The sequence below is a fragment of the Anastrepha ludens genome, chromosome 5 (assembly GCF_028408465.1).
Source record: "Anastrepha ludens isolate Willacy chromosome 5, idAnaLude1.1, whole genome shotgun sequence".
Lineage (NCBI taxonomy): Eukaryota > Metazoa > Arthropoda > Insecta > Diptera > Tephritidae > Anastrepha > Anastrepha ludens.
In genome coordinates, this window is record NC_071501.1 from 35132033 (window position 1) to 35158595 (window position 26563).

Sequence of the window (26563 nt, forward strand, 5' to 3'; positions counted from 1 at the left end):
AATTTCGTCAATAGAGCATTTCGGCAATACAGAATATTTTTTACAGAATTTTGAAATACAGAATTTCGTATACAGCATTTTGTAAACAGAATATTGTATCATACAGCATTACGTACCCCAGCCTTTTTTGATGAATTGGAAGATCTCAGTTCTACAGAAATCAGAGATATTTTAAAATTTTTGAAAATACATACACTGCTTTTAAGAGAGATAGGGACAAGCTCCCCTGAGTGTGTCCCACAGGACAACCGCTTCAACCCAACCTAACCTAAGTTCTCTTGTCCGATTGATTTTAGATGAATCTCCAAGGACTTGTGATGATCACCGCAAGGGACTGCTGGAGAAACGGGCTCCACACAAACAGCGATAACTTTTACAATAAATTTTTTTTTTTAAATTTTACTAAAGTCAAGTCGAAACAAGATGTATTAATGCTAAGTTTTTATTTTTGTAAAATAAATCAACTAACTAACAAAAGAATATTATTAAAAATCATCTTTTTTTCGGGCCTCTGACTATCCCTAACCCCTTAAAGCACATTTAAACACAAATTTTGTTTGTCTAATGAAAAGAAATCAATTTGAATAAACTGAATTAAAAACAACTGCAAAATAATTTATAAAAATATTGCATTGACATCATTTATTTATTTTTAAATATAATAAAAATTATAATAAATTTTTAGAAAAAAAAAAATTATTTCACTATTCAATGAATATTTTTTACCATATACATACATACATATGTATGTATGCAGATGCTTGTATTTATTAATTTTTATATTATAAAATTGAATTCTAAATAAAACAAAATATATAAAAAAAATTATTCACTTTAAAAATATATGTATGTATACGTGTTTATGAAAATAAATGTATGTATGTAAATTATAATAATATTAATCGTCCTCGCTCTCGCTCTCTCTCGCTCGCTCGCTCGCTCGCATACTCACACTATACATTTCTTTAAGTAAATAATACATTTTCACATATTTAAAACTTAAACAAAATATTAAAATAACTACGAAATACTTCGCTTAGAACTAAAACATGTGCAGATATACGCGCAGCAATCAACCAACTACGTATGAAATATTCATATTGAATTTCACGCAAAGTTCATAAAAATTGCTATTTGGGGCAATCGAAATACTCGCATATAATTTGCTAAATTTAATTATAAACTTATTTGCGTTAATTACGTTACGTTACGTTTTATTACGCACTACTTTTGATTATTGTTTTTTTAAATAAAAAAACTTTTTTTTAATAAAAACTTTGTTTTTAATAAAAACTTTTTTTTTTACAAAAAAAAAACATGTTTTTTTAAATAACATATTTTAAAACTAAATTTTTTTTTTAAATAAACAATTACAAACCTATGTTAAAAAAAATTAAAAGTTATAAAAAAAATAATAATAATAAAAAGTATAGTAATATTTTTTTTTTTTTTCAAAGCAACACAGGAATTTTTAAATAGCTGCAGCACGTCAAATTCAAAGTCAAAGTTCCAGAGCAGCCTATTCAAATCAAAGCCTTTGCGCTCTCACTATGTATATTTTATGCCAGCACGAAGCTTTTGGAATTCGCTGTTTTTAACAGCAAATTGTTGTTGTATCTGTTTCTTTTGTTTTTGTTTCCTTTTTTGGGTGGGTAGGTGGGATATTTCGCTGTAAATAATCGTAGGGGGGGCTAATAGTGGCATATTTAATATAAAAATATTTTTTAATCCTGTTACAGGATTATTTAAAAAGCCTAAAATAAAATATTTATATATAATTATATAAAATCATTTCTCGCAAAATTTTGCAATTAAACTTAATTCACTAAAATTAAAGGCAAATCGGGGATAAAAAGTGTGCTTTTTATGAACTTGCATACTCATACATATATTAAATTAATTATGGTTTTTTTTAAAATCACGAAAAATTGTAGCACATTTCTTTAAGGCATTTAAAACAACAAAAATATATATAAAAAATAATAATTTTATGCATTCCAAAATCACTGGTTACTGCTGGTGTTTGCAGAACGTTGTTGTTCTTTTTTATATTACAACAACATTGGAAGAATTGTAGCATTGAACCGCTTTCTGCGCCATAGACGGACACTCCTGGTCAGCCAGTATTTTTATGCGATTACAGGAGTTGCCCACTTATGGGAGCTATGCGCAATGATGACTTTACTGAGTAGCTCTACTCATGTATATTCTCTCAGCCATGTTTTTTAATGGACTAATGAAGCTCAAATTGTTCGAAAAAAACAAAAAAACGAATGAAGCTCAAATTGTTCGAATTAAAAAAAAGAAAACTAATGAAGCTCAAATTGTTCGAAAAAAACAAAAAAAAACGAATGAAGCTCAAATTGTTCGAATTAAAAAAAAGAAAACTAATGAAGCTCAAATTGTTCGAATAAAAAAAAAGAAAACTAATGAAGCTCAAATTGTTCGAAAAAAACAAAAAAAAACGAATGAAGCTCAAATTGTTCGAATTAAAAAAAAGAAAACTAATGAAGCTCAAATTGTTCGAATAAAAAAAAAGAAAAAACTAATGAAGCTCAAATTGTTCGAACTAAAAAAAACAAACAAGTAATGAACTAATGCAGCTCGAATAGTTCGTATTTTGTTAAAAAAAAAAAAAATTAAATGATATAATTTTGAAACCTTCGCTTTTCGAATTAACATAGATTATCCTTTCATAACAAGCTTTTATATTTTAAACTTTTGTTGTTTTTTCACGCTCAAACCAAAAACATACACAATTGCTAACTCGAACTAAAAACTATGTAGATATTTTTTTTTTTGTTCTTTGTTTTTTGAAGTAATTACTTAAAAATGCAAAACTAAAAACAAATATTTTTAAAGAATAAAAAATTTGCGCTATGACCTTAACCGTTTGAGTCCGAAACAGGGCGCTCGCGCTGCTTTTAAGATTTTATGCAGAGAAAACACAGTAGATACGCTTCGCACATTGCGAGCAATCTCACCGTCAGCGTTAACGATTGTTGAAGTTGTGCGCGCTCAGATTTACAAAGGCAAATACATCACACAATTTTATTGTAAATAGTACATATAGTACACCCAGTAAATAGTTCCAATAGCTGGCATAATAAAGGGTGGTTAAATTTCAAGGGCCGATGTTGAATGTGAACCCCACCTAAACGTCAACGACACCGTTGGACTTCTTTCTTTGGGGTTATTTGAAAGAAAGGGTGTACGTCGATAAGCCAGCAACAATTCAAAAACTAAAGGATAAGATAATTCGGCACATTATCGACATAGAACCTCAATTATGCCTTAGCGTCATCGAAAATTTGGACCATCGGATGGAGGTGTGCCGCCGACTTGACTTAATTAAGCCATACCAATATTATCATAATAAAGAGAAATGATAATAATTCCCTACAAAAATTGTATTTTATTCAAAATCAACACCGGCCCTTGAAACTTAGCCACCCTTTACTATAATAATGCAATAATACATTACAAAATACAATTCTTTATTGTTATTGATATTTCTCTACATAAAAGAAAAAAAAAAGTGCTTTCGCGCTGCTTCGGCTTTTATGTACTCATTTATAGTGCTCATTGCAATCGTCCATTAATGTTTTTTCAATACCCCTTGGAACTCAAACGGTTATAACAGGGGTCGACAAAGTTTACTCGTGCAAGCAGTGCACGCATCAAACGCATTCATTCTCTTAAGCTCTTGCACTCAGTGGTTACTCAGACAGCAACGGAGCAACATGAGCAGTGGTTTTTTGTTGCTTTTTTCTTATATCAGCAATACAATTTCAGTTATTCTGCGCTCATCAAAACAATAACACTTTCAATTTTGTCGACCTCTGTACTAAAAACACAAACACATAGCTGCCTTTGATTAAACAAAACAATTTACGTATGCGCAGCTAATCTATGATAGTAAAGTAGTTGTTGGCTTTCATTTTTTTTTTTGTTGAATTTTCTCATACATTTAACTAGTTTATTTACATTTAGTAGAATGTTTTTTGTTTTGTTTTTGTTTTGTTTTTTGTTGTTTATAAGAATGCGTTTTTTTGTTTGTTTTGTTTTTTGTTTCTTTACTTTTTCAGAATTTTTGTTTTTTTTTCAGTATTACCTTTAGTTAATGTAAAATAAGTTGTTGTGCGGTTTTGCATATTTAGTCTTTTCAATTTCATTACAATTTGTTTTTATGAAAGTAAAAAAAATGCGTTTCAAATAAAAATTATTTGCTTTAAAAAAATATGCCCAAGTATGCCGAAATTTTGAAAAATCCAATTTTTTTTTGCACTTGCTTGATTTTAGTTTTAGGTAAAAAATGCTGTTTTCTTCGACAGCCTGGGGCATTGCGCCAACGTAAATCCTGTCAATGTTCTCCATTTGATCAACAGATCTGCCTGGCTATAGATATCTGCCTGTTGGAGGTCTCAAAATGGCATCAAAGCGACGCATTAGAGCAACTTGGGGAGTGATTTCTTTGAAGAAGTAGAAATCATGCATTCAAAATAAATTTTATAAGTCACTTTTTTTATAAAAACTGAAACGCTTATAAAATTAATCTTGATATTTTTTACACCTGCTGTAAAAAACAAAAAGATTAAAAAAACTTTTGCAACTGAAGGTACTTTTAGGGTGATTGCAATTCTCCTAAAAAACGGAATCTCTCGCGAAAGCACTTTGTTAGAATTCATGTATGAATTTTTTGTGTTATTTTGAAGATAGATGAGTGTAAAAAATCAGCATGAATAGAATTATCACATCAGCGAAATCCGAGTCAGTACATACAGTCAGCGTCAAAAGAAAGTGTACACCGCATATCGATAAGTTTTGATTAAGTATTTGTTTTATAATTTCAGTTATTTTTTTATAAAAATATAGTTCATATTATCATTTTGTGATTTCAATTACTTTTTTCCCAAATACATATATAGTTCTTACTACAACAAAAATTTTATAATTTCAATTATTTTTTTATAAAAATATACAGGGTTGTTAATATTCGACGTACCCATCTGGCAACCCTGTATCTTTTGACAGAGACGTCAGATCGCTTAATAACATACCGCGTTGGAAGCGTCAGTCCAAGCAGATGTTTACCATGGAACAGTACACGCCACGCGAGCGCTCCCAAATTGTTGAAATTTACATCCAACAAAAGAAGTCAATTGTGAAAGCTCAACGTGCGTATAAAAAATTAAGTAATGTGAAAAGTGCGCCTTCTAAGAACACCATTAAACGTCTGTACGAAAGGTTTTCGACTGGTGATGCGACCCAGGCGATCGGAGGAGAACATTGCTCTTGTACGGGCCAGTGTTGAGACGTCGCCAGGGCCATCCCAAAATCGCCGTTGTCAGCAGTTGGGCATTGCTCGGACCACTTTACAACGGATTATCCGCATTGATTTGCATTTATTCCCGTATAAGATTCAATTGACGCAAGGATAGTTGCCTGCGGAAAAGCCTGGTCGATTGGAATGGGCCCAAAAAACACATGGGTCCGTCGAGTATGGGCAACCCTGTAGTTCATACTACAACAAAAATTTTGTAATTTCAATAACTTTTCTATAAAAATATACTTCATTCTACAACAAAAAACATATAAAACAAACTTTCGAAATTTGTATCGTATAAAATTTGTCAAAATTCGGCAAATTTTACTCAAAATTTCAAATTTTATACTCAGAATTTTAAGAAAGATTTCGGGTATGTAATTTTATAGCTCATTGAATTTTGGTATAATAAAATGCAAGATTCAAGTGGTTCAAAAATTGCGTTGATTTTTGAAAATTTTTTCCGCTGACGCTGTTGGGTGTTTCATATAAAAAAAACTGAAAATGCACAAGATCACGACGAAAAAAAAATTCTAAAAAATCAGCGTGATTTTTGATCTACTTGAAACATGCACTTTATTAGACCGAAATTCAATGGGCTACAAAATTGCATACTAGAAATTTTCGCAGAAACTCTTAATTAGTAGGAAAAATTTGATGAAAATTGCCGATTTTTTTTTAATTTTAGGCAAAGTTCGAAAGTTTGGTTTATATGGTTTTTTGGTAGTATGAATAAAAACAAAAAAAATTGAAATTACAAAATAGATAAATTAATAGTGAAAACTCTTTGAAAAAATTAGTTAGTAGTAAAAAGTTGATGAAAATTTGCTGAATTTCTACAAATTTTATCAAAAGTTCGAAAGTTTGTTTAGAAGGTTTTTGTTGTAGTTAGTATGAGCTATATTTTTGTAAAAAAAAATATTGAATATACAAAATAAATAAATTAATAGTCAAAACTTTTCAATATGCAGCGCACAAATTCTTTTTTTACGTTGACTGTATATGCACACAGAAACACCAAAGAAATAAAGTCAGCTAAAAATCAGAAGTTTTCAATATTGGCATAACAACTTTATACTTAAAAATCACAACGTTGTTGTTGTTGTAGCAGCATAAACATTCTCCATACATGTACGGGAAATGCTGTTTAAGTGCATATTGTTGAAGTGGCATTACTTGGTGGAACTTAAATCCGAGTCGTTCCGGTAACGTAGAGCCGACTGTTGTGGGAACGAAGGTCACAACGCCCAACAGGTTTAAAAATTTTATGAAAACCTTCACAAACGAGCATGTTTTGAAATTTACTAAAAATTACTATCAAAATTCAGAGCTTCGTCGCCTCTGGGATTTGGGAATGTCTCAGTCCACATTGTAGCGAATTTCGCCTAATAATTTTGGACTAACTCTAACCTTACAAATAGGCAATTAATTCAAGAAAAGTTGAAGAATAAGTCATTCATCAACATTTGAAGCGCGCAAATTTCGTTAGAGCAAAGCTTCCGGTGGATAAAAGTATGTAAGTAAGAGTGCAGAGAAATTAGTTGGACCGATGCTGTCTCAAGAATGTATGGGAAATGTTTTATGGCGCTACAACAACAATAATATGCGAAGTAGATAGTCGGATTTAGCGAACGACTTGAAACAGTCACTTTAGAAGTACTCACACTTTTTTTTTTTAGAAATTTTATGTTAATACAATAACAAGAAACGGTCTGGATCGAAATAAAAAGAATGTCGTTGTATAGGGGAATAGATTTAAGAGTTTTGTTGTGCCCCTATGCTTCACTATGGAGGGGAAGGAGTAAATATATACAATAACAAGCACAATAACAACAGCAACAAAAACGCCTGCCTGTTGGATAGCTCTAAGTTAGCGGTATATGATTCGAATTTATAGCCGGTTATGGTCTGTCAGGCCTGCCATACGCTTCAAAATTGTTTTTGGTTTACGCCTTACAACAACAACAACAGCAAGTGAACTAATTGTCAAAATCAATATTCTGTTGTTTTTTCTGAAAACCTTCATTTATATGAAACTCAAATGTGAAATTGGAAATTTTAAAATCTAATGTGACTTCCAAGGAGGCGCAAAATTAATCATCCTATCGAAAGATTTCCGATTTTTACAAATCCCGTTGGCCATCAATCATATATGACATTTGTGAGCTAGAATTTTCGCTTGTCAATCCTTTAATATGCCTCCAAAGTGTTTGGTTTATGGTTTACAACAACAACAGCAAGTGAACTTATTTCGAAATTCAACATTCCGAGGTCGTTTATGAAAACATTAGCTTATATTTAAAAGCAACCGTAATTGTATGCCTTCCAAGGTGGCGCAAAATTAATCACCCTATCAATCATATTTGACATTTGCGAACTAGGAAGTTTGTTTTTGTTTTTGTTCTTTTCTTTGCGGATCAGGAGGTTTAAAAAGCTTAATGCATCATCAAAGCTGCCGTCCCAGCAATGGTATGTCCGGACAGGCCCGACGAGAGGGGGTTGGGGATCGGAGACTTTTTACCCCGGGCCCGGAGTTCTCAGAGGGGCTCGGACTCGAGAGTAATTCGAATTATATAAATTAGACATAATTGGAAAGAGCCCGCATTTGCAATTCCCCCCGGGGCCCGGATATGCTCTCTACGGCCCTGTGTCCGGAGACTAAAAAACTCCACCTGGTTTGGAACCGTCGGATACAGTATACAAACAGCCAAGCAATGAAGCGCATAGCGTAAAGGACAGAGCTTTACTCTCATCTATCAAAATATTTTTTTTTTATTGCGCAAAAAAGTTATTCAAAAGCAAAATTGGATGATTAATTTTGTGCCACTTTGTACTATAGATAGTGTGTGCTTTTGCTGGTTTTAAAATTTTCTACATACATAATAAACTAACTTTCAACTTCTCACAAGTGCATACATTCGCAGGATCTCATAAATTTGTATGTCACAAAATTCTTCACATTTTTTATAAGCGAATAATTTTTATTGCTATTATCTTTTACTTTCATATATTTATGTACAGACATACATATAATATTAAGCACTACAAAAGTTCTTATAAATTTGGCAAATATTTAATTGATACTATTGCGTGTATTTTCATTCATTTTTTCAAAACCCTACATTAGGCGCACAATCGTAGGCGCAGTCCAATAAAAAAAACCAAGAAAAAACTATTTTAGAAGCCCCAGCTTCTACGAAATATTTTCACAAACTGTTACTACTCTTGCAGCTGACTTCATTTGGACTACGACTGCGTACTGAATGCCTAACGCAGCTTTCGAATTTTTGTGCTTTTTCCATTCATGTACTATTTTCCATAGTTACACAAAAATTAAAAAAAAAAAAAGTTTTATATTCCTTTTGAATATGTTGCATTTTACTATCAGTTTCTTTAACGTTTACTCATTTAGGCACATGTTTTTCATATTTAAGTTTTTTTATTCGCTTACTTAGCTAATTAGTACTTATCTAAATTAAGCCTGCTTACTTAGTCTAATTATTTATGGGCATAGTAAAAAATACTAAAATTTTAGTTACTCGAACTGGGCATTCCGCCATACACTAACATCTATTACACTTTTATATTTACTTATAAAAGCAAGTTTAAAATAGGTTCATATTTTCTTACTGCATTACGCTAGCGATTTTTTTCTCTTCTTAGATAGCTAGCATTCACTAATATAAGGTTTACATTTGCATATACATTTAAGCTGTCTTCGTTTGCAATTTTCTTAATAATTTCTGGAAGCATTGCGTCACATTCCATACACCTTTTGCTCTCACTCCTTTCTGTTCAAGCACAACTACTGGCCTCACTTGAGGCTACATCCATTGCACTTCGCCAATTGAGCAGCTGGCGACATTCAAACGCTACCCTCGCTGCTTCTTCTTGCTGTTGCTCTACTCTGTGCACACTCTGCCAGAGCAATTGTCAATGTTCTCCACGCAGCAATTCCATAAGTAAATTGAAATCGCCACCGTCACGTGATTTTATGGTGAGCATCTCCTTGCCAAGCTGTGTGTGTTTTTTTGTTTTTATTATTTAATTTATAAGCAGAACTTTTTGAAAGCATTAACTTACCTGGCATGTCTTTTGTAAGTCTGGTATGCGCAGCAGCAACTCACCAAATTTGGACGGCGTATCTGGATAGTGCGCAAGCGTGTAGGCCTGCAAGGCTTGCAACGCCTTCTCCTGGCACTCGCGCACCTTGACGGGCTCGTGTAATTCGCTGGTGTCTGTGGAAATAATAAGTTATTGAAAGGTATATAAAAATATATTAGAAATTAAATTAAAAGAAAAATTAACCAAATGAAAAATAGAAAAAAATAAGAGTAATTAAAAATTAAACTGGAAAAATATGTAATAAATAAATAAACAAAATAAAATTAAATTAAAAACAAAAAAACAATCAAAAAATAAAATTAACAAAATAAATTTTAAAATAAACAAATTAAAAAATAAAAAATTAAATTGAAAACATACACAATTAATAAATAAAATAATATGGAACAAAATTAAAAAAATAAAAGCAAACATAAAATATATTGAAGTGCAATATGAAGTAAAATATAATTTAAACCATACAAAATAAAAAAGTGAGTTTCAATTAAATGAAATAAAAAATAAAAAACTACAATAATTTCAAATTAAATTGAAAAAATATATAAACAAAATAAAAAAAAATCCGCGAATATAATGGATTCAAAGAAAACAAAAAATAAACAAAGAAAGCTACCATAAAATAAAAATAATAATAATTAAAAATTAAATTAAAAAAAAAAGAATTAAAAAAATTTAGTAAAAATATGGAACAAAATAAATAAAAGGAAACAAACTAAAATGAAGAACTTCTAGAATAATAAAATAAAACGAATAAAACATAACAAAATAAAACAATACCAACACAAAATAAAATAAAATTTAATAAAAAACCAAAAAAAATTATTTTTACAACAAAATCAAATTAAACTTAAAAAACACTGCAAATAAAAAACAAAATAAAAACAAAAATATTAACAAAAATAAAATAATACGGAGAAAAATACAAAAAATTAAAATAAAACAAAATAAAATGAAAAAAGTAAGGAAATATAATAGAATTAAACTAATAATTAAAAATAAAAGAAAACAAATATAATAAAATGCAGTAAAATAAGACTACAAAAAATAAAACTAAATTAAAAACAAAAATAAAATAATATTAAATAAACAAAAATAAAACAAAATAAAAACAAACTTAAAAGGAAATATGAAAAAAATTAAACAAAATAAAAAAACTTAAAAGGAAACAAAACAAGCTCCACAAAGTAGAAAACTAGATTAAATAAATTATAAATTATAAAATAAAATAGTATTAAATGAAGTAAGATAAACATAAATAAATTATATCAAGAAAAATACAAGAAGAGTAAGATTTATATGAATTGAATAAAAAAAAATTGTTGTATTATATTTTAATGAATTACTAATATAATTTATTTACAAAAAAGAAAAAAACAGAATAAAATAAAACTGGAAAATATTGAACGAAATAAGGTATGCAAAATTATAAAATAAAATGAAGTAAAATTAAATTGATATTACAAAAACATTAAAAAAATACAAAAAATGGAATAAAAAGATATTTTAAATCAAATAAACTACACTAAAATAAATAAAAAAATAGAATTATAAATGAAACAAATAAAATAGCATTAAATAAAGCATACGGATATAAAATACAAGTGAAAACAAAATGGAACAAACGAAAACTTGAGCAGCTAGTTTTCCGTAAAAAATGATAATAATAAAAAAAATAGAAAAATAAATTAAACGAACATAGCAACAATGAATTACAAGAAATTGAATAATTAAATAAGCATTAAAAAATAAAAAAGTTAAATTATTAAATAAAAAAATTAAAAATTTAAACAGATTTAGATTATATTAAATTATATTAATTAAAAAGGCAATGAAAACACAATAAAACATAATAAAATAAATTGAAATAAAAATAAAAATAGACTAAACTACAAAAAACTATTTAAAACTAATAAATAAATTTAATAAATACATTAAAATATAATTTAAGCAAATTTAAAAATTAAATTACTTGAAAAATTAAACAAAATGGAAAAAATAAGAGAATTAAACTAAATAAACTAAAATCAACTAAACAAATATTATATATAATAAAATAAATGAAATAAAATAAGATAGCAAAATTAAAATATTATAAGAAAAATTTAATAAAATTCAATATATGTAGCAAAAGCAATCATTTCAATTAGAACAACAATTTATAATAACAAAATAATATTTAAAAATGTATTGAAATTAAGAAATTAAAACAAATATAACGATACAAAAATTAAATTATTCTATCAAAATAATTAAAAAAATTTGAAATTTAATAAAATGTTTTCAAAAAATAATTAAATTAGAAAACAATAATTGAGTAAAAATAAAAGTAAAAAAAATAAATATTAAAGTCAAATAAAAGACGTAAATCTATTACTTAAAAAAAAAAATAAAAAATAAAATATTTAAATTAAAATAAAATAAATTTCAGCTACGGAAATAAATTTAAAAAATACAGATATTAAATTAAAGTAAACTTAAATTAAAATAAAATAAATTTAAATTACCAAAACAAATTAAAATATAAAGAAATTAATCGAATTGCATAAATTTAAACAAAATGAAATAAAAAAAAAATTATAATAATAATTGAACAAAAAACATTAATTTTTGTTAGTTTTTTGTTCAATTTTTATTATAATTTTTTTCGATTTCATTTTGTTCAATTTTAATGCACTTTAACTAATTAATTTAATTAAAGCAAATTAAAATAAAATTAAATTAAATTAATTAAGTTTACATATAAAAACCGAATAAAATATAATAGCACAATAAAAATATTAAGAAAAATAAAATTACATTAAATCAAATTACAAAGACAAATAAAAAAAAAAAATAATAATAAGAAAAATTAAAAACATAAATTTAAAAAAATTGAAAACATAAAATTATATTAATAAAATAAAGTGAAGAAAAAAATTAAATAATAATTAATTATATTACAAAAACAATTTTAAAATATGTAATATACATAAATTGATAAAATGAAATAAAAAAAAATAAGATAAAATGATAAATGAGTTATGATAAAAAAAATGAAAATTAAATTTAAAAAATACAAAAAAAATAAAAAATTAAATTTAAAATATAAAAATTAATTAATTAAATAAACTTAAACAAAAATCATGGAGAATTAAAACAAAGTAAGACTAAGATTAATTACATAAATTAAAAATACATAAAGCTAAGTAAAATAGAGCAAAATTTATTCTAAATTAAGAAAAACTAGATTAAAAATATCAAATTTAAATGACGCAAGTAAACAAAAATTACCCGACTGCAGCAGCACAATCACTTTCATGGCAACATATTCGTAGCGATCAACTCGTAGGCGTCTCAAGTTTTCTGTCAGGTTCAACATTCGTTCAATGCAGGCCTAAAGTGGTGTAATTCCATATAAAGAAAAAAAGAAGTTTACAAAATTGTACAACCTTCGGCCACACAAACATTACTATTCTGACATTTTTTGGCCTGCTGCTCACCTGTAAGCCACTTGATTTCGCCTGCGCTAAGCTAATCTTCTTGCCTTGTGACATTTTGATCTCGCCCGGCGTATCGATTGAGCGATAGCAGCAAGAAAAGAGCAGCAATTCACACCACGAATTGATCAGTAGGCAAATTTGATCATCGATCTACAAAAAAAAATTGATAAATTTAGAGAAATGTTAAAAAAAAAATTCACTTAAGATCACATCGACATACCGAAATATGCTTGAAGAGTGGCAAACTCTTGCACCATTTGACGATCTTGTACAGCCGATGATCCGCCACATTGCACAGATGCGCAATCAGGTCGGGATTGGCATTTTCACCGTTACCGAAACCAGCACTTGCCAGCAAAGGGTTTGTCATTTGTGGATTGACAGTGGCACCACCGCCACTAACCGCAGTGGACGATGAGGACGAAGATGCATTGGAAGATGAAGAAGACGATGAGGAGATCGGTTGATTGAGACGCGCCAATTCGGCTTCATTATACTGCCACAGATGTTCAACATCCATGATTTCCTAGAAAAATGAGGAATGCCTTTTTAATAACTTTAATTAAAATGTGGTGCGCTTTTAATTAATTTAATTAAATATAACCAAATCCGTTTCGGTACACCAACTTAACTGAACTCACCTGCAGTAGCGTTGGAATGTTTGTTGCACGCGCCGATGCACCTCCATCATCGCACTGCTCCGACTTGATTACTGTTTGTCCCACGCTCAGTCCCGCTGTCAGCCCGTTCAATGTGGGCTGCTGCTGTGCGGTCATTGCATGCGCCATTTGCGTACCAAGTCGTCCCTGTTGCTGCTGTTGACTGGCCGCTGCTGCTGCAGCCGCTGCTACTGCTGCTGCAACACCCTGCTGCTCGGGACTCAATAACGGACTTAGCATCGAATTGGGCAACGTATACGAGCACTGGTACGTGGAGCGGCCGCCACGCGTACGATCCTCTCGTATGGCTTCGAGCTTCATGCCCTTCTGCAGACATTTTTCGAAACGGCAGGCAGGACATTTCTTACGCGTCGAAATGCTCACTGGACAAGGACCGCCCCGTACGCACACATAATTTTTGCGATTCTGCACAGTGCGCTTGAAAAAGCCCTTACAAGATTCGCACGAAAAAATACCATAATGGAAGCCGGAAATTTTATCGCCACAAATGGGACACGGCGAATTGATGAGCTGTTGACGCGAAATACCAGCCGGCGAGGCAGGCAATCCTTCAAGACCTATATTGAGTGGCGAGACCTTCGTGTCCATGCTAAGATTTTGCACCTCCGCATTACAGTTTCCACCGGAATTGCCATTGCCACCACCACCGCTGTCCACCGAAATGGGACGGTAGAGCACCGAATGATGCAACGAGCCATTGAAGCTGCCGTAGAGTGCAGGAGCTGGTGGTGCATGCCTGCCCTGTATGGGTGAATGTGTCGGACTAAACTCTGAGCTGTAGGAGTAGCAAGAACTGTGTGATGCGTCGCTATTGTTTCGACTAAGCGATGGCGTGTAGGGCGCATGACGCGACGTCAACGGCGATTGGGACGGTGAGCTGTGCGTATAGACGGAATGTATGGCAGAATCGGGGCTGGGATTAGCAGGCAATGGCAGCGTGGCTGATTTGTTGCGCGTTAAAAGTGGCGAGTTTACATTAGCGCCAGCTGAAATGATCCCCGTAGCGGAAGCATCGGGCTCGTATTTCAAATTAATGGGATCACTTTGCGTAGGCGCTAGTTTTGTGTGTGGCGTGGGATATAGACTGCCCGCGCTGCTGCTGCTGCCCAAACCACTGCGCGATGGACCAACACCCACCGTAGCGCTATGCACCTCCACGGAAATTTGCTCCATTTGCTCGGGTTTAATGGGATGTGTAGGCGTAGGCGCCACCGTGTGTCCAGGTGTTGTGGTGGTCGCCTCACTCTTAATCACCGCCACACCGATGCCGCCAATACTGGTGTTTAAACTGTTCGGCAATATGCCGCTACTACCTAACGAATTTTCCGTTTCCATGAGCTCCGTTTCCGTCGTCTCCGTTTCGGAGAGTTCACCTTCCCAGGACATGGGACGGGGCCCATTCTTGTTGTGATTTGTGGTACTAGAGCTACCGCCAATAGCAGCACTGCTGCCAGGCGTACTGCTGTCCGCATTTGTGTGCCCGCGTCGCGTCACCTTTAAATTCTCAATGTTCGTCAATTCAGTCTCCGAATCGGAATCTTCCGCCTTCGTGACAGGTATACGTATACCAACACCACCACTCCCACTGCTGGCTCCGTTATAGAAGCCGGCAGCGCCCGTCGCAGCTATGACAGGCACTATATTGCCGTTGGGCATGAACGATGCCGCAATGCCCTCATCCATTTCACATTTGATATTCGTGACGGATATATTGTTGCGCGTTGTTGTTGTGGTCGTTGTAGTTGTGCCATTCGTACTGTGACAGCTACTGCCATTTGAAGTTATTTGAGCGTGGTTATGCATATTCACGGGCAGCTGGAATGCATTGCCCGCTAGCGTTGAGCCAAAGGCAGCCGCTGAGGGATTGGCGCCAGCAGCGCTCTCTGCTTTTGTGGAGGACATTATTTCTTATAATCAAAAATTTGATTTCACTTCTACTATAATAATAATAAATGTGTCTAACTTGTGCGGTTTTTTAAGCGATCTTTTTGTAAATTTCCGTTATTACAAAGTCCTTTTTTCATTTATGGAGCATTGGTGCAGTTTGTAGAAATTCGATAGATGCCGTTGATGCAGTCCCATTTTGAAAGTAATGCGATCTGGAAAATAAAAGCAGTCCGTTAGATGTGTATGTATGTATGTGATTATGATGGAGATGGTTTGTTCAATTTATGTGGGATTTTCTAAAAGGCTCGGTGACAAATTGCCAGTAAGTAGATGAACTTAAATATTATATCTCGTGGAATTTGCATCGCTTTGGGTAACTCTATGGTGCTTTTGATGTTTTGAGATGTGATATTTTATAGCTTGAAATGCGTAGTAAAAGCAGAATAAAACTACTCAAACATTTGCTCGATAAAGGAGTCTCTTTTCTCACGTATATATATAATGCTATGTTGTTGTTGTAGCAATAACTTTGCCCTGTCAGGGTAGTGTAGTCACCGGTCGTCTTCGTCTACCTCATCTAACGGTATGCCCAGGAAACTAGCTGTTTCGAGAGGTTGGGTCCAGAGGGAGAGGGGTGTTAGATGAGTGGGTTTGATGAGGCATATGAAAAAGTGGTTAGTGTTGTGCGGGGTGCCTCCACATGCCGGACATATGTATGTTTAGTAAGTCGGGGTCAATTCTGGATAAGTAGGAGTTTAACCTGCTGCAGTATCCAGAACGTAGTTGTACCAAGGTTACCCGAGACTCTCGGGGAAGTTGGAGCTGTTCGTCTGCAATTGGTGGTGGTTGGACTCCGATAGCGGCATTCGGGGGTCGGGAGCTTAAGAAGGTGGTGAGGATCTCCCGAAGAATGTCGTTGATGGTCTGTCTGTACACTTTCCGATCCAGTAGCTGTCTGTCTGTTATGTCTTGGATCTCGTCCGCGTAATTGAGGAAGTGTCGCCTGACATGCCTGGGAGGTGGCTCAGGCTCAAACAGATGTCTGCATGGGTGAGGCCTGCGGTAACACCCTAGCAGGAACTGCTTGCTGAGCAGTTTGTTATGCTCGTTCACAGGAAGCATATTGGCCTCGTCCTGTAGGTGTTGTATCGAGGCCATCATGAGATATCCTGTAGCGATCCTTAAGGCAGCGTTTTGGCAGATCTGTAGCTTCGTCCACTTATTATTATATATATATATATATATAAATGATATCATACTAACTGGTTTTATTCCTCCCGAATGGAAAGTCGCACAAATAAAAATGATCCTTAAACCAGGAAAAAGCGCCGAAAAAGAGGGATCTTATTGTGTTATCTGATTATTGCCGTGGGCGTCTAAAGTTAGGGAGTCCCTTTTTTCTCAAAAGAATAATAATTAAAGACCAAAAATGTATCCCAAATCACCAATTCGGCTTCAGAAAACCACGCGGTACCATCGAACAAGTACACTAACTCGTAAATAGTATTCCCAAAGCTTTTGAGCACGAGAAGTATTGCACGGCCGCATTTCTACGCATATCTCAAGCCTTTAACCGCATTTGCCATGACGGCTTACTCTGCAAAATAAAACGCACTTTTCTTCTTCTTTTTAATTGGCGCGATAACCGCTTTCGCGATTTTGGGCGTTTCTTTCTCGTGCTAACCGACACCAGTTGAAAACCTCAAGTGAAGCCAAGTCCTTCTCGACCTGATCTTCCCAACGCAGCTGGTAGCACCTGCTGGAACCAATAGCCAAGTGGCAATTAGGGCCTTGGGCTCGTTGTTTGTGCGTTCTAGATTGGTCGGGGAATGTCTGGCTTCTCTCTCGACTGCATCCGAATACTTCGACATCAGGTTCATTTGGGTTCCCGGTCACAGCGGCATAGAGGGTGCTGAGCTGGCTAGACAGGGAACTTTGGCATTTCGTCGCGAAATTAGAGGATTGGGGTTCCCTTAATAACCTGTGGTCTGCTCCTGGAAAGATGAGCCTCGACTCAACTCAGCGAGCGCTGGGCTAGTGCGCAAACGTGCAAGGTCGCGAGATCCTTCTGGCCACGGGTAGATCGGGGACGCTCGAGGGAACTCCTAAGGCTAACAAAGCCCCAGCTCTCGAATTTGGTGAGTATCCTTACCGGACATTGGCTGTTAGGTGTCCATGCGGTCAAACTTGGGATTGCCTCAAGTCCGTTCTGCAGAAGCTGTCTTGAGGACGAGGTGGAATCATCTCAACACCTTCTTCTCAGCTGCCCTGCTCTCGTCTGGCAAAGATTTAAACACCAGGGCTCTAATTTTCTCGCTACGCCTGCGGATATAGCGCATCTAAATATCACCAATTTGGTGAAGTTCATCAGTAGCTTGTTGCGTCTAATTACGAACGCAAATCAGCCACCGTCGGCGCCGTCATAAAATGGATGGTCATCATGGTCTCTAATCCAAGGCTCCTTTTTCCTTCCCTTCTCCTTTCTCCTCTCCCCTGTGTGGCATCAAAACGTACGAATTTTAAATATTCGTCCAAGTGTGCCCTAAGCTAGGGCAGCCATTTAACCTAACCCTAACCTATGATGAACCCAAAAATATATGTACGTATCATGAAAAAAATTAAAAAAAAAATGTTTGTTTTAAATATCAAGTAAAACCTCCTAAAATTTGTTGATGGTTTATGGCAATTTTAAAATTGAAATTCATTAAAAACTCAATCGTTTTCGTTGACTATAAAACATTTCTGAAATTGATTGGCAAAAACCACTCACACCTATGCATGTCAATGAATGAAAGATTTCGTTTTAGGATGAAAAAGCAACATCGAAGCAAAAGTAAAACAGGGAACGAAAATTACACTTCTGTGACGCTTTCACCAACCACTTCAGTGGAATTTTGACAAAATTTCTCCAAACATGCCAACTATATGGTAGAACAACAACAAATATTTTGTATTATGAATATTTTATTCGGTGTTTTGTTTTTTTTTTTTTTTTTCAAAAGAAAGGTGACTACTACCGCTGCAGTGCCCATATCTCAAAGCGAAAACAAACGTGTCACAAACACGCACGCACACGTACACATGGCTGGATGGACGGGCAGATTAGGCAATTGTTCGTTGGTTCGACCTTTTGTTGGCCACAATCAGAGCAAATAGGGTTTGAAAAGCAAGAATCACTAGCACCAACAAAATCTGATAGCCACAAACCACAGAAGACAAAACGTCAAAACAATGGTGGACATAAAAAAAAACAAAGGTAAAAAAATCTACAAAAAGTGATGAATCCACTACATAGCGCCCCAACAAATAACAACAACTATGAAATCTATTGCAATAGGAGCGTTGGCAACAAGGCAACAGAAACAGCAGAAAACAGTGTCAACGACCCAAAAGCAATATTTATAGAAGAGCGGCGTAACAAATGGGTGCGAAACTACTGAAATTTGCTTGTAAAGCCCCCCGCAAATACGCCGGTGACGAAAAATGTAGAAGCGTCCAAACAAAGAAAAAACTTAAAACAAAACAAAAGCCAAAAAAAAAAACACAGATGGCAAAGCAAATGTGTTCGTTCAAAAAAGAAAGAAAAAATTTTAATAAAACAAATTTAAGGTACATTAACCTTAACCGACAAAATAGGGCCAGCGCGAGCGAATGAATTAAGAAGCCGAATTATGCGAGCAGCTGGGCGGAGAGCAGAGGAAACGCACGAAGCGACATGCGGACACGCAACAGCTGGCAGCTGAATGGGAGAAATTGAGGAGGTTTCACAAGGAAAGCATTGAATTATGTAATGATGTGCAATATATATTAAAATTTTATTGATAAAGCGGACAGCCAAATAATATGAGAAATGTAATAAAATAGAATAGAATGAAATAATAAAAAGAAAATTAAATAAAAAAAAAAAAATTTAATAAAATAAAATAACAGAAAATAAATAGAATAACATAAATAAAAGAATTACAAAATAACGAGCAAATAAATAAAATTAAATATATAAAAAAAGAAATAAAAAAGTATTTCGTATAAATAAATAAATATTAAAAAAAATAAATAAAGTAAAAATAAAATAAAAATCGCAATAAAAAACATATATTATATCAAAGTAAAAAAAGCTAAATTTGGTACAACAAAAAAGAATAAAATGAAATTAAAATTTAATAAAATAAAATAAGGTCAAATTAAATGCAATAATAATAGTGTGACCAAAATAACAAAAAATATATCAAAAAATTTAAACTAAATTAAAAAAAACTTAAAAATTTAAACTAAATAAAATATATAATAACAAAATTTTACAAAACAAAAAACAAATATAGAAATTTTTTAAATAAATAAAACTATGTATTAAATTAGCTAAAACAAAATCAAATTAAATTCAATATAAAAACCAAAATACCATTAATTTAAATAAAAATAAAATAAATGTAACTAAAGTAAAGACAATTAAATATAGCAAAATAAAATCAAATGAAATAAAGTAAAATAAATAAAATTAAATAAAAAAAATTAGATTAAATAAAACAAAGCGAAATATGGGAATAAAACAATAAAAAAATAAATAAAATACATTAATGCAAAGTTGGCATTAAAGCGAATAAAATATAATTAAAATTTAATAAAAAAAAGTACAATTAAGACCAAAAAAATACTTTAAAAACTGCAATTAAATAAAAAGATGTGGTGAGGAAATTAAGTTACATAAAAAAATTATATTAATATACAGGGTGAATGATATGAAGTGTTACCTATTCAAAACACCATAACTTTTTTGTGTGAAATTAGTTTTTATTGATTTCAAAGACAAAATTGTTCAAAAATGATTACAATTTTAACAAAAATTCTCTTTAGCTCGATATGACCACCTTTTGCCTCGACTATAGCCTTCAAACGGTCAAAAAATGAGTTGCATGCTGCACGAATGTGATCTTGAGGTATTTTGGACCATTCTCGTATAATCGCTTTTTTCAGCACATCCACACTGGCATACTATATGTATTTTTTAATCCTCACCTTGTTCTCCAAAATGGACCAGATGGAATAGTCCATCGGATTTGCGTCTGGCGAATTCGAAAGCCATTGTGTGGACGAAATGAAGTGTGGAACATGATTTTTTTAACCATTCTTGGTTCACACGAGCTTTATGAGACGGTGTCGAGTTCTGTTGGAACGTCCATGGTCCACGACCGAAATGTTTGCGTGTCCACGGCTCTAAAGCAGCTTCTAAAACATTTTCCCGACAATAAGTCGCATATTCACTTTGACACCAGGCTCGATAAAAACGATTGAAGAGCTTCCATCAGAGATCACTGCGGCCCAAACCATTACTTGCGATGGGAAATTACTTCGAGTGGCATCCACAAAGGCTCAAATTCTCGTATGAGCGTTCGGTTAAGTAAACACGATCGTTTTGAGTGTTTATGAACTGCTCAATTGGGAAATTTTTTTCATCAGAAAACACAATGTTAGGAAATTCGCCACGTTCGTGCAAGCGCAACAACTCCTTTGCTCTTTCGCACCGAACTTTTTTTTGCTGGGGTGAAAGATCGTGTGCTTTTTTTAACTTGTAAGCCTTGACCTTGAGCTCATTTTTCAATATGCGTCGAATGCCGTCTTGCGATATTTTCAGTTCTTTGTCCATTTTTCTTCCACTTCGACGTGGATTTCGTTCAAGTCGAGCTTTCACTTTCCGAACCATTTCTGGCGTGGATGCGTTTTTTTTTTGGTCCACCTCCATAGCGTTTTGTAATGCTACCAGTATCAGTGTAACGTTTTATAGTGCGATACACAAACATTTTATTCACTTTGAGGTGACTGAGCTCACGAAGAATGGCTGGTTGTGATTTTCCAGCCAAATATTGTATAACGCAATCACACTATTACGTTTCAATTCCATCACAGAAAACAAAAAAATTCAACAAAACTGAGACGGAAATGCTTTTGATAGCTTATAAACAATATATTGAACTGTCATTAAAACAATTTTGACGTTGATGTCATGAGCTGTTTTACAGATACAAGCAGTGTGAAGTTGGTAACAATTCATATCGTTCATCCTGTATTTAAAATATATTAAATATTACAAAATAAAATAAAAGAGTATTAAACAAAGAAAAACAAAAATTTAAATCGAATAAAATAAATTAAATTAAATATTAAAAAAGTATTAAAAAAGCTATACAAAATCGTATTAATTTTAATAAAAATGAAAATAAAACAAAATAAATTATGAAAAAGAATAACAAGTAAAAATAAAGTAAAAATTAATTCAATTAATGTAAAATTGAATAAATAAAAGAAGTAAATAAATAAAGAAATAATAAGAACAAAGTTAAATAAAATACAATTAAATAGAATGGAATGAAGTAAATTTAATTTAAATAAGAATAACAAGTAAAAACAAATTAAATTAAATACTGTATAATACTATAAAATAAGACAAAATATAAAATAAAAAAATAAACCAAAATAAAGCCAATAAAAAAAATTAATTACAAGTAAATAGAGACAAACAAAATGAAAAAGTAAAAAACAATTGTTTTTATTTAAAATAAAAAATTTAGTAAAATAATATTTAATTTTAAGCTGCGATCGATCACGAAAAAACGTATTTCGATCGTTCTCCGTGTACTCGTAAAAGAAAAAAGAAGTGAAAAAACCTGACAATTTTTTTTACAATTTTTTTTCTTTTGCGAGAGTCTTTTCATTGTCAATTACATTGAACGGAAAAATAAAATTAAATAGAAAAATCAGATTATACTTATAAAAGACAAAATAATATAAAATAAACTAAGAGTAGAAAAAATTTAATTTAATTCATTTACATTTTTTTTTTTTCTTGCGAGTTATTTCAATCGCACTGCTATTCGCAAATCTAGTCACTCTAACGTAAAAAAAAACTATTGTCATTCACTTAGGATATGAGAAATGTTGCTGCACAAAAATACCCAGGTAGGCAGTTCACTAGTTTCTAATTCGTTGCTGAATTTTCAAGCTGAGATTTGTTAGTGGAACGGGCCGGGAACTGCACCTTACTTTCTACATTTCTAGGAAATAGTTTTCTTTGTTAACATTTTTATCATCGGTGCCCCTTTGCGCACACCGCATGACTTTACGAATCAATGGTGGTCAAGTCAGGTCAGTTAATTTCCCTTTAAGTTCCTTTTGTTTTTTTTTTCTTTTGTTAAATTTTGTTATAAGTGTTTATGTTGTCACATGAAATTGAAGTATATTTAACAACATTTGAAAAGGTTTTACATTTATATAATGCAACCCTTTGGTGGCCCTTCGGTGACCCCTCGCGGAACCATAGGAACATATATATGCCACCAACATTACAGCATTTTGAAATTTTAATTTTATTAAATGAAAAATGCTCTGGTCGTCCAGTTGAAGTTGATGACGCAAAGCAATAATCGATTCGGATCGTCACAATACAACACGTGAGATTGCAGAGAAGTTTCATGTATCACATACTTTTCTCCTTCTTCTTAATTGGCGCGATAACCGCTTACGCGATTTTGGCCGAGTTTAACAAAGGGCGCCAGTCGTTTCTTTCTCGTGCTAACCGGCGCCAATTGGACACACCAAGTGAAGCCAAGCCCTTCTCCACCTGATATTTCCAATGCAGAGGAGGCCTTTCTCTTCCTCTGCCAACACCAGCTGGTACCGCATCGAATACTTTCAAAGCCGGAGCGTTTGTATCCATTCGGACGACATGACTCAGCCAACGTCGCCGCTGAATCTTTATTCGCTGCGCTATGTCTATGTCGTCGTAAAGCTCATACAGCTCATCGTTCCATGGTCTGCGATATTCGCCGTTGCCAACGTGCAAAGGTCCAAAAATCTTACGCAGAATCTGTTTCACATATACGCATTGAAAATCACTTACAACAACTCGGCTATGTTTAAAAAATCGATACATTTAACGCAACGCATTAACAGCTGCGATTTGCTAAAGAAACGTAGTGAAAATTATCCATTATTAAAACGACTGATAACTGGAGATGGAAAATGGGTTGTTTACCAAAATATCAAGCGGAAAAGATCGTGGAGCAGGCCAAGTGAACCAACTCAAACAACATCAAAAGCTGATATTCATCAAAAGAAGGTTTTGTTATCAGTTTGGTGGGATTACAAGGAATTGTCTACTTTGAACTCTTACCACCCAACCGAACGATCAATTCTGATGTCTACGTTGAACAACTAACGAAATTAAATAATGCAGTTGAAGAAAAGCGGCCCGAATTGACAAATCGAAAAGGTATTGTATTCCATCATGTATTTGTATTTGTATTCCATACAAGGCCACACACATCTTTGACCACTCGGCAAAAATTAGCTTGGTTGGGATCTTTTGCCACATCCGCCATAAAGTCCTGACCTTGCACCATCTGATTACTTTTTGTTTCGATCTTTACAAAACTCCTTGAATGGTAAAAATTTCAATAATGATAATGATGTCAAATCGTACCTGATTCAGTTTTTTGCTAATAAAAACCAGAAGTTTTATGAACGTGGTATTATGATGAAAGATGGCAAAAAGTCATTGATCAAAATGGGCAATACATTACAGAATAAAGTTATTTAGTTCCATGTAAAAATTGTCTTTGATTTTCTAAAAAAAAAATCCGCAATTACTTAGTTGCCAACCCAATATTTTTTTTAAATTTAAAATGGCCAATCGAATAGTGGGAAAAACTTTTAAAAATAATCATCCTATTTTACTGAAACTTCGCATAGAGGAATTTTGAGGTCGCTGATTACGAATCTGAAGTTATTTATTCAAAAGTCAAAATGGCGGAAATCAAAAGTTAAAATAAAAAAAATACTTAATGTTTTCTTTATAATAAAATTAATTTCTAGGAAGTAATAAAGCGATTTTTTTCTGAAAAATTTTGTTCAGGTCTGAATAGAAATGATATTGTAACATGACCGAAAATAATAATATGTGAACTTTTTTATTTATTGGTTAAACCACCAAATGCAAGGTGGCACAAAATTAATCACCCTATCCGATGATTCATGATGTTGTTGTTGCTGTTATTGTAGCAGCATAAACATTCCCCATACATATATGGGAAATGCTGCTGAATGACAGTCCCTGGCCGGATATAAATCCGCGTCGTTCCGGAAACGTAGAACCGACTATCGTGGGAACGGATGATTCATGATCTTTGCAAATGGTGTCGTACCCTTATTTCGATCATATTTGACACTTGTGAACTAGACGGCTTCAGTATACAACGGACAAGCAATGATGCGCGGAAAGGTGAAAGAAAATAAAGATTTCCTTTATTCAAAATAATTCCGTTTCTGTTTTTTTATAAGTAAAAAAGTTATTGAAAAACAAAATTAGATGATTAATTTTGCGCCACCTTGTAAGTTAATGTCCATTTCTGACGTGGTAATTCGGTGAGTCTTAGCAGCCACATATGTATAAATATGTATATACATTTGCTAAATAAAAAATGGCTCAAAACTATTACTAAAATTCTGTTCTCAACACAGCAATCAAGAAAAAAAAACTTATTTAAACAGATTTAAATTATAATAACCGGTCATCGCTAATAGAAACACTAAAATGATAGCGGTAAAACAGAACTAATAAAAGAACACAGAAGCAAATAATTGCCAGCATTAATGGCTGAACAGTAAATTGGTGTCAAAAGCACCATCAAGCAGCGATAATAGTTAGCAATGGCAGTTGGTGCCAACGAAATAATAGCGACCACTGAAAACAGCACCATCGCACAAACAGCATCACATATCCATGCGTGTATGTGCATACATACACAAGTGCTCGTGCATACATAAATTTAACAAATTCGTTCCACACGCAAAGCCGCTGAAAAAGGTACAAATGAATGCGCATTCGAAATCTGCCACTTGAATGTTGAAAATAACTCATGGTTAGTTAGGCACTCAATGGATAATTTGGCAGGCACATAAAGTAATAACAACAACAACAACAATAGTTGGAGCTAGAGCAACCCAGCCATAAATCAAAAGATCGCCGGACTAGCGCTGCACTAGTCAATTTTCGAATGGTGTCGGTTTGTGCTGAATTTGGTTGTGCACAAACGCAGAGTCTACAGCTATCGGGTGTTTTTTAGAAGCTTGAGAACTTAAAATGGTAATAAAAAGCAGAAATATTGTTGAAACGATTTTTTTTTTATTGTAATCTGGTAGATAATTTTATGGCTTCTATTTTTTTTGTAATATAATATCGGGCATATGTGCGCCTCAGCTACGAGTTACATGGTCCATTCGATCAGTGCAATTTTTGACTACTTTTTCCAATAAATCTGGCTGTATGGCGGCTGAACTGCAATAAATCGATCGAATTTTCAAAAACTCGATTTTTCGTTTCGATATTTTGAAAGTATAGTATCTTAAGAATACACTGTGAAATTTTCATGCGGAAATTCCCAATATTATAGCTTCTACAAGCCATTAACTAGGTAGAGTGCGCGATCCGAGCGCTCCTGTACCTCACACCTTTAAACTCATTTATCTCAAGACGATTGATTTTGAATGTTTTTATTAAAAAAATGTATAAACATCATGGACATTTATGACGTAAAACGCATAATTTTTTTAAATGCCGTAAATTACAATATTTTTCGAAATTCAGAAATCCGGCTCGAGATTCGAGAGCTTTTTCTTTTTCTTTTTTGTCAACCTCAGAAGGTCGCCCGAGCGCCCCCGGGCCATACGTGGCCAGAAGGATTTCGCGACCTTACAAGTTTGTGTACTTACCCAACGCTCGCTGAGTTGGCGCGATACCCATCTTTCCAGGAGCACACCGCAGGTAGTCAGGGGGATCCCAATTCTCTCCTTTCGCGGGGAGATCACCTCACATGTCCCTTGTCTAGCCAGCTCATCCGCCTCGCAGTTTCCCGCAATGTCGCTGTGACCAGGAACTCAGATGAGGCTAATGTCAAAGAATTCGGACACAGTCGAAAGTGAGGTCAGGCATTCCCTGACCAGTTTCGAATGCACCATCACTGAGCAGAGGGCCCTTATTAGTACGCCCTGACTGATAGTACGCTGCCTCCTTGTTT

The 26563-nt window shown here is 33.3% G+C and overlaps 1 protein-coding gene across 6 annotated transcripts in view; it reads right to left on the bottom strand.

Annotated features, from left to right (window-relative positions):
• Nucleotides 1-2820: 2820 nt before the first annotated feature.
• The window catches only part of LOC128865139 (nuclear hormone receptor FTZ-F1 beta), a 105549-nt gene continuing 81806 nt past the window's right edge, over nucleotides 2821-26563 (bottom strand). For 5 of the 6 annotated variants that reach the window (XM_054105163.1, XM_054105161.1, XM_054105159.1 and 2 more), the window contains exons 3-8: nucleotides 13572-15709; nucleotides 13151-13456; nucleotides 12910-13080; nucleotides 12722-12824; nucleotides 9410-9564; nucleotides 2821-9343 (exon numbers count right to left, since the gene is read on the bottom strand). In XM_054105163.1, coding sequence (XP_053961138.1) covers nucleotides 9260-9343; nucleotides 9410-9564; nucleotides 12722-12824; nucleotides 12910-13080; nucleotides 13151-13456; nucleotides 13572-15512 — 2760 coding nt within the window. In that variant the 5' untranslated portion in view covers nucleotides 15513-15709 and the 3' untranslated portion in view covers nucleotides 2821-9259. The remainder of the gene's footprint in view (nucleotides 9344-9409; nucleotides 9565-12721; nucleotides 12825-12909; nucleotides 13081-13150; nucleotides 13457-13571; nucleotides 15710-26563) is intronic. The other variant, XM_054105164.1, reaches the window with a different exon arrangement.